General features: G+C 52.3%; 1 protein-coding gene across 1 annotated transcript in view; it reads left to right on the forward strand.

The window, feature by feature from the left end:
• Positions 1-9,556, forward strand: part of ACOT7 (acyl-CoA thioesterase 7) — a 139,117-nt gene that overhangs the window by 28,311 nt on the left and 101,250 nt on the right. The window contains exon 2 of the mRNA XM_014586603.2: positions 6,623-6,740. Within this exon, the coding sequence (XP_014442089.2) occupies positions 6,623-6,740 (118 nt within the window). The remainder of the gene's footprint in view (positions 1-6,622; positions 6,741-9,556) is intronic.

Raw genomic sequence — 9,556 nt, forward strand, 5'->3', positions numbered from 1 at the left:
GTTCTTTCTTTCTTTCTTTCTTTCTTTCTTTCTTTCTTTCTTTCTTTCTTTCTTTCTTTCTTTCTTTCTTTCTTTCTTTCTTTCTTTCCAGTTTGCTATAGGGCACATGTGCTCACTAGGGAGAGACAGAGTGAGAAATCATCCCCCTGAGGGGTGACAGCCATGTCACAATCCCTTCTCCTCTGTTTTCCTTTTGGGATTTTGAGCACGTGCATACATGCACCCAACATATTTTTCTTTTCTTTTTTTTTTTTTTAGGGATTATTTAATTTTATTTATTTAGCCATTTATTTTAATTCGACGAGAAAGAGAGAGAAAGAAGGAAAGTGAGAAAGCAAGCCACAGGTCCAGGACTCAAACTGTGTTCAGCCATGTGGGAGTGTCCAGTGCCTTAACCACCACTCCATGTGCTGGCCCGTCCCCCAACATGTTTTTCAAGCCTCCAGATGTGGGACTCAAATTGTGCAGTTCTCCATGTGAGATCCACACCACCTTCTTGCCCATGGGGGACACAGTTTGAACCGGTATATACTCACAGGGTGGGGCTTAGGCTGGGATCCCTCAGGGTGTCTGCTGGAGGCTGGGGACCCTGAGTGGCTCCTCCAGGCTCTCTAGGGCCTCTTTGCTGGTACTAGCGCTCACCTTTTCTTCTGGAGTGGCACCAGTCCTGTGTGGCCAGGTCGGCTGGCCCCGAGAGCTGCTTGCTATTGCAGGGTAGTTGTGGGGACAAGCACCGGCCAGCCTACCAGGGTCACGAGGAGATTGCAGGAGGTCATGTGGGACAACGGGAGGCCACGGGAGCTCTCAACTGTGCCTGGAGAGCTGTTAAAGACCACTGATTTATTTGAACAGATTGAGACAGTTTCAAGTCCAAAGGTACAGAGGTACTTCGCTGAACCTCTGCCTGGTCCCCAGTTCCCTTCTCCAGAGGCATCAGAAGCTTCCAGCTTCCCACACTTCCTTCCGTGCCTTGCCTTTTTTTTTTTTTTCCCCCATGTCAGAGTGCATCTCTGAGCAGTTCCCTCTCTGGCTCAAGGCTGAGCAATATTCCTGTGTGTCAATATAATTTAATGTCACTCATCCCTTGGTGGTAGACACTGAGGAGCTGGCCAGTCCTTCCACGTTACAGACAGTTTGCTATAAGTGACTGTGAACAGACTTGGTTTAATCGTGTGTGGCAGTATCTGCAGGATAAATGCTTGTCAGTGAAATGGCTGGGTCAGGCCCTGCTGTGCATCGAGGCTGACCACCCTCTGAGGTTGTATTGACTCAAGCTCCTTTGTTTGTGAATGGCCCCTTTTTCTTCCCAGAGGGTGGGTCAGATATTGCTGGGGCAGGCCAGGCAGTGGGAGGGACCGGGTGGCAGCAGTGTGGCCAGTGGGTCTCGGAGCCCTGCAGGGCAGCAAGGCAAGGGAGATTCTGGATTCTTGGAGGCCTCAGATGCCTTACTAGGGAGCTGAGTCCTTACTCCATAGGTAGGAAGGCTTCAGGAGGACCTGAGGAGGGTCTTCCAGGAGTGGGGAAGACTTGGGAAGCGAGAGGCAAATGTAGAAGCCACTGTCTGCTCCCACGCCGAGAGTGAGCCCTCCAAACAGACCTGAGTGTGCTTCCCCGGCTCCGCATCTCCCTAGGCTCCTCCTCCTTGCGTGACAAGCTTGCATTTCTGTCCTCTAGCCTGTCTTTTCCTCACCCCCTGACTGGCCATGTGCCAGCTCTGTGGGCTTGTTTTCAGTTTCCGGAACATGCTGAGTGCTCCTGCACTGGTGGCCCCCGAGAGATGCTCCTTCTCCTTGGAACATTCCCTTGACCTCTGTCCCCAGCTCACCCTCCAGGACTTGGCTGAGGTGTGTCACTTCCTCTGGAAGTTTTCCCAGAGACCAGGTGGTGGTGGCGGCCCCTGTGGGGGTGGCTCCTTGGCCCATGTTTGCTGGGCCTCAGAACCCTTGTGATTGACCAGCCCCCCACTGCAGCAGGGATGCTGGCTGAGGGTGGGGGTAGTGTCCACTCCACACTGGCCTGTACATTCTGTGCCGGCTGGACAAGTGTGGGCCCGAGCTGGGGCAGGAGCAGCTGGAACAATTAAAGAGCAGGGGCTGTGGTGTCAGTGACATTCTGGGCATGGAGTCAGCAGACCCTGGCCACTGCTCAGCTGGGAGTGGAGGGCCTCAGGAGGAGGCTCAGGGCTCAGCCACGTGGTGAGGCCTCTCCTAGGCTGACTTGCACATTTCCCTGAAGTTTCTGGGGTCCAGGGAGGGGAAAGTGCATAATGTCATGGGCAGGGAGTGTACAGAAGAGGGGGAGACAGTGGGCCAGACTCTCATACAGTCACCCAGGACCCGGTCAGGCCTGTGCTATCCATCTGCTCTGCTGAGCAGGCTGAGTTTCAGTTAGGCACTGCTTTTCAGATACTGGGACTCTGGGTCTCCAGTTCTTCTGGGCAATCCAGAGGCTTTGGCGTCCTGGGTTCATATCCCTGCAGGCCACACAGCTAGCAGAGGAGCTGCCATTCCCTCCAACCCACATGTACTTCAGCGTCCCGAGGTTCACTGCCCTGTGACCTCCCTGGCGTTGTGCCGGCTCTGCTGCGATTTCTTTTTCTCTCTTTTAATGTAAAGAGAAACATGGAACACTTAGCCTGCCCGTGTTTGTCTTAAATACGGGAGAACAGAATCTTGCGCAAGGGGCTGTGTATTCTCCTGGTTCCTCTCGTTTCTCACACACCTGCCTGCCTGGAGATGAAAGCGTTTCACGGCCCTGGCCTGAAATAGACGTACTTGGCCTTAACCGGCGGTGGGGGTAAGGAACGGGTCTGGGAAAGCGAGCCGAGGAGGAAGGGTTCTGACAGTGCCTGGGCAATTAGGGGACCTAGAGGCTCTGCTTGGCCTCGCCCAGCAGTTCTTGAGCCTTTTGGAAAGAAAGAAGAAAGCAGGGAGGGAAGAAGGGAGAAGAATGGAGGACAAATGCTGGAAGCAGCAGCTTGGCCCTGGGGTGAGGGAAGATTTGGGGGCCAAGGGAAGAAGTGAGTGAGTTGGCCTTGGGTTTGTTGCTTTGGAGGTGACAGCAGATTTTCAGGCAGGAATAAGGTCCTTAGGGGAAGTGGTTTGTGCAAGGACTGAGAATATGGCTGTGTTCCTTGGTGGCCAGTTGGCCTGGGAGTTGGATGGCCCTTGGTGCTGGACCCAGGGTACAGAGGGAAGGTGACCAGGCTGGGTGGGAACTGGCCAGCATGCAGTCTGGCGTTCCTGGCATTTACCCCACTGGGACAGTGCCAAGTGGGGGATCCTTGGGGTGAACACAGGATGTGATGGTGCAGGATCTTTGGGGTGGGCAGCCGGTCCCTCAGTAAACCCTCAGGGCTGCACGGTGGCTCCAGGCCCTGCTGCACTGTCCCCAGCCTCCGATCTCAAAGGCTACCTCCTTATCTTTCCCTTCCTCTTTGCCAGCCGGATGTACTTCCTCCTCCGCCCTGCGGTTGTCTGTGCTTCCTCTCTGGCCTTGCTGTGTCACTGTGGGCCAGCCTGGCGTGTTCAGCTCCTCTTTACACATCGGCAAGGCGAGGCTTACAGAGGTCAATCTGGCTGGCCCAGAAGCAGGATCTGTCTCTTCTAGGAAAGGCTGGACTGATGTTTCCTCAGCTCTCTGGAACCCAGAGCTGGGCTGGCTCTTCCCTGCCCTTGCCACAGCCTTCTCCTATACTGGCAGGAGGACAGGCCCCACGTGAAATGCACCGTCCACTCACTGCATGCAGCCAGTGCGTGGAAGGCCCTTCCCAAGGAAAGAGGTCAATGCGATTTACAATTGGCCACCTCTTAACTCAAACTTAAAACTTCATAGTGTAAGCTCAGTTTTTAAATTATGGGCTAGCCGGGAGAGGTAGTTAACACCGCTGGATCCTGCATGGCTGACTGCACGGTTAAGTCCTGGACCCAGTGTCTGAAAACACATGCTGGGCACATGTGTGCGTGCTCAAAATCCTGAGAGGGGAAATGGAGCAGAAGTGATTACAGCATGGCCGTCCCTGTCGGGAGGATGCTTTCTCACGTTTCCTTTCTTTCTGTCTCCGGTGAGCGTAAGCATTTTAAAAAACGGAACAAACAAACATTAAATTGGACCTGGCCAGTGGGGCGGCGGTGGTTGAGGTGCTGGACTCTCACATGACTGACGCAGTTCAAGTCCCAGACCCAGCTGCCCAAAAATAACAACAAATAAAGAAAGAAAGAAATGTTTTTAAAAACCCATTAAATTATATATGCAAACATAGACACACACACACATATAATTTATATATTTCTTAGAGGTTTTTGCCTTAGGGTGCTTGCGCTCCCTGAGGTGAGATAGACAGAGACAGAGGGAAAGCGAGAAATCACCCCCCAGGGGATGACCATGCCATAATCCCCTCTCTTATCCTCTTTCTGGGATCTTGGACACGCATGCACACATGTCTGGTGTGAGTTTCAAGCTACCAGGTCTGGGACTTGATCTACAGTTGACTATGTGGGAGTCCAGTGACGTAACCACTATGCCATCTGCTGGCCCCTAAATTATGTATTTAAAGTTTATTTTCTCTATGAGAGAGAGAGAAAGAGACAGAGAGATACAGAGACAGGCATCCCCAGCAGGACCCTGACGCCACTGCTCACCCTCGCTTCAGCCAGCTCATGATCACAGACACACATGTGCCTGACATGCTTGAGGAGGGGGTCTCTGGATGCAAGCCTGGAACCTTCCCTGTAGGTCAGCCTGCAGAGCAGAGTGTTGTGTGAACTGCTGTATCGGCGTCCACTGAAATTGTTTTATATTTTTTAAAGAATTATTTTATTTAACTTTATTTATTTATTTAACTTGACCAGAGCAGGACAGAGTGAGAGAGAGAGAGAGAGAGAGAAAAAAAAAGAAAAGAAAATGAGAAAGCAAAGTAAGCCGCCAGGTAGGGGACTTGAACCATAGTTGGCCATGTGGAAGTCTAGCGCCCTTAACCACCTCACCACCTGCTGGATCCCCACTGAAATAGTTTTAGATGCATGTTTGAGAGGCCAAATGAAGCGTCGTTCGTGCTTTGTGCAGGTCACATCACACCAGCTGCTCCTGTGGTCACTGTGGGCTGTAGTGAGCTGCCCCGTGGGGAACCATGGTCCTGTCCGATGCTGGGGCAGGAGCCAGTAGGTCAGTGTGGGCCCTGGTTCTTGTAGCTGAATTTCACCCAGGCGAAGGGGTGATGTTGGCGGAGCGGAGAAGGGCAGGTGCAGACAGCTGTCAGGCACTTGAGGATGCCAGTGTTTGTTTTTTCTAGGAAATGGCATCGCTGTCTTTCTTGGCGCTTCCAACCATGTTCCCTAAATACTGGGCTGTTGGGAAAGTCATGATGCACTTCTGCATAGAAAACCAGAAAACTACATCATGGCTTTCCCGACAACCTGACACTTACAGAAGAGAGAAAAGTACTATTGGTTACCTATCATGTGCCAGGCATTGTCGCTGAGTGATTGTTATCTGGGGTTCACTTATCTCATGTAATTTAGCCTTCTCCACAGTCAAATAAGGTGGGATTATTATTACGCCTATTTCATAGGGAAGGAAATAGAGAAATGAGAGTTTTGGCAGCTTGCCCAGGTCACCCAGCTAGTAAGAGCCAGAGCCAGAAATGGTCTAAGTGTGACTTGCTCAGCCTTGGAGCTGCTAAAGGAGCTGAAAGAGACGCCAGACCCAGAGGGGGGCTGGTCTTGAGGCCCCACGCTGGACAGCAGGGCCTGAGCTGAGCAGGGGGGCGAGCCACAGTACGTGCTAGAACCACAGGTGTGTGCCTGCTGCCTGCCACCTGTCTTCAGGCCTGAGGCCTGTGGATGCAATTCCATGAACCAAGCGGTTGTCTGGGAAGGTGCCAGGCTCTGCTGGGGTTCCCATGGTAGGCACGCCACACCAGCTTGTTGCGATTTCAGAGATTTCGTGGAGCTTCCGCACTGCTGGCTGCCAGCAAGGATGAAGGATTTTCGCTTTGAGAAAGTAAGGTGGGGATCCCTCAGGGAGTCCCTGAGGAGCTAGCCATGCTGGTGTGCAGTCAGTCGGGAGCTAGCACTCATCTGCTAGGGGGCCCTGAGGTCTTAAAGCTGTGGCTTGTTTTTTGTAGTTCTCATAACAAGTACACCTGTGCAGTCGCCCGGTACCTCTGAGTGGGGCTGAGGGTCCCAGGACTTTGCCTCGGGTCACAGTCTGTGTTCTGTGCTCACGCATTTCAGTTGGCTTTTGGGGAGCTTGGCATATGCTAGCCGGGAACCAGTAGGGATGTTGCGCTGGGAGCCCCTCAGCTGAGCGGCCGTCTCTAGGCCCTGCAATGTTGCCCTTCCTGGTCAGGGCAGAGGTCTCGTGGGCAGGCTGGTGCCTGTGGCTCTAGGGTCAGAAAGTCGTCCTCCCTCTGATCCATGGAAATAGGACCATAGAGCCCCTTCCGTGGGGTGCCCAGTAGCTCCTGCCCTAATGAGGCACTGCCTAGGAGGAAGAGCCCAAATGAGCAGGAAGTTCTTTTCCCTTCCCCTGGGAGCATCGAGCCCTTTGGGAACAGCTTCCCTTGGAACAAGTGGCATCCTGTCCAAGCCTCATCCTGCAGCTTCTCTGTCCTCTGTCCTAGGATTATGCGGCCAGATGACGCCAACGTGGCTGGCAACGTGCATGGAGGAACCATCCTGAAAATGATCGAGGAGGCGGGAGCCATCATCAGCACCCGGCACTGTAACAGTCAGAATGGGGTAAGAGCCTCACCCATCTTGGGCTGCAGTCCACAGAAGATTCTGGACCCTGAGGGAGCTGTACCAGGGTTGGATCAGGAAAGGCATTTGCATGAGCCCAGGCCCCAGAGTCTTTCTTTCTCTTGGTCACCTGACCTTGGGAGTTTCTGGAAGTTTCAGCCCTATCAGGCCTGGATGGGACTCCTTGAGGCTATACTTGGTTCTGGCCTCTGCGATGAGGGATGGGAGCTCATCAGAGGTGAACTGCAAGCCAGCGGACAGAGTACCACCTCCCCCTTACCACGGCCCCCGCCATTCCAGAATCCCTCGTCAGCCCTGGGCCCTCATAGGCTACATCTTCTAAACATTTTTTAAAAGTTTGTTTGTTTGTTTGTTTGTTAAAGTATTATTTTATTTAACTTTATTTATTTATTCATTTAAATTTGACCAGAGAGGGACAGAGAGAGAGAGAAAGTGAGAAAGTAAGCCTCCAGATCTGGGACTTGAGTCACAGTTGACCATGTGAGAATCTAGCACCCTTAGCCACCATACCATCTGCGGGCCCTGGTGTTATTATTTTTTTAAATAATTATTTTTATTGGGGTCAGCAGGTGGCGTGGTAGTTAAGGCGTTAGACTCCCACATAGAATCCCAGACCTGGTGGCTTGCTTTCTCATTCTCTCTCTGTGTCTGTCTTTCTCTCTCTCTGGTGTGTGTGCCCTATAGCAAATTAAAAAATAATAATAATAAGTAAAATTTAAAAATGGTTCTTAAAAATTATTTTATTTAATTTTATCATTATTATTACTGTTTTTTCATTTGACCAGAGACAGTAAAAGAGAGACGCAAAGCAAGAAAGCAAGCCGCCAGGTCCAGGACTCCAACCACAGTCAGCCATGTGGAAGTCCAGTGCCTTAACTTCCACACCACCTGCTGGCCCCCATAGGTTACATCTTAGGAGCCCACTGGTGGCTCAGTTCTGATCAGAAGCTTTCTATGCCCACATGGGATGGCAGTTTATGGTGATGGTGAAGAGCTGATACGTGGGTGCCAGATAGCCCTGGGTTTGTTCCATCCCTGCCCTGACCAACACCCAGGCCATGGGTAAGCCCTGTGGCTCTCTGCACTCTGGCTGCTTCCTGGCTGTGAAGCCTAACAGATCCTTTTTTTTTTTTTTTGGAGAGGTTTTTTTCGCTATAGGGCGTGTGTGCTCTTAGACAGACAGAGAGACATAGAGACAGAAAGTGAGAAATCACCCCCCGGAGGGGATGGGCACGCATGCACACGCGCCCGGCGTGAGTTTCAAGCCACCAGGTCCGGGTGCGAACTGCAGTTGACTATATGGGAGTCCAGTGACATAGCCATTACGCTAACTGCTGATTCCCAACAGATCCTTTTATGACTGCCTGTGATGGGGCATCGCTGTGGGCGGTGGGTGTCAGAACCTTAGGACTTCTGTAGGACGTTCAGCTTGTCCTCTCCTGCTCCCTACCCTGAGCCCTGCAGGACTTGACATTTTCTCTGAAGGCTGGCCAGTGGAAGAAGCCAGCCCTCAGGTGCTAGGTGAGGGGGTTTGTTTTGCTGCTGCAGCTGCCTCTTGAGGCTGGGAACAGCACCTTGGGAAATCCACAGCCTCCATGTGCCATGGGCCTCGGTCAGCACTCCTGTTTTCTTTCTCCTTTGGGCAGAGAAAGAGAGAGAAAGGGAGTGTGTGTGATAGAAGACCCTACTGAGGGGTGACACAGGTGCAGGCATGAGTCTGCTCCTCCAGGAGGCTGAGTTTGGAATTGAGGTCAGCAAGGAGGGACCCAGAAGAGGCACCACTAGTTCTCACTGGGCCAAGCTGGCAAGATGGAGGAAGCCAGGTGCTGTCTTAGTCCATGCGTGCTGATGTAACAGAACACCACAGGCTGTCTGGTTTAGAGCAGCAGAGATGTCCCTCACAGTTCTGGAGGCTGGGAAGTCCAAGATCAAGATGCTGGCAGTCAGTGTCTGATGAGGGCCCCCTTTCTGGTTCATAGATAGAAAACTAGAAGGTGGGACCAGCAGTTGGTGTAATGGCTATGTCGCTGGATTCCCATGTAGTCGACCACGGTTCAAGTTCCGGACCTGGTGGCTTAAACTCAGCTGGGCACGTGTATGTACATGCCCAAGATCCTGGGAGAAGGGATTGTGGCATGGCCATTCCCCCCTGGGGCTGGGGGGAGTGATTTCTCACTTTCTGTCTCTGTTTCCGTCTTTCTGGTGAGCACACACTCCCTTATAGCAAAAATCTCTCTAAAAAAAAAAGAAAAAAGAAAATTAGAAGGCTGTGTGTGTATGTTTGTATATGTGCATACATGAGTACACATGTTTGTATAGAATGAGCCAAACAAGGAGTGCATGTGAGTGGGTGGATGTGGGGGACCTGGCATGGTGGTGAAGGGGGAGTGGGTTGGCTGGGACCGCCTGTGCTAGAAGTTGATGGAGGAGCTGCCCTGGAAGCTCTGGTGCTTCATTAGAGAGCGCCCCCTGGTGGCTGTGGAGAGGACAGGCCTGAGTCAGGGAGGATGGAAAGCTGGAGCTGGAGAGGCTAAAAGTGGGGTGGGGGCTCAGTCCCTGGTACACCCTCCAAGAGATAGACATTGGTAAGGAAGAGTCCCCAGGACTGAGGGGTGAGGGAGGAGGAGGGCTCGGGAGGCCCTGCTGGTGACAGTGCTATTAACTGTAGAAGTAATGGCTGCCATGGGACCAGTGGGTGGTGTGGTGGTTAAGGTGCTGGATGCTCCCACATGGCTGACCACGGTTCAAATCCTGGACCTGGTGGTTTGCTTTCTCACCTTCTCTCTCTCTCTCTC

This window comes from Tupaia chinensis, unplaced genomic scaffold (assembly GCF_000334495.1).
Source record: "Tupaia chinensis unplaced genomic scaffold, TupChi_1.0 Scaffold000146_1, whole genome shotgun sequence".
NCBI classification, from domain to species: Eukaryota; Metazoa; Chordata; class Mammalia; order Scandentia; family Tupaiidae; genus Tupaia; species Tupaia belangeri.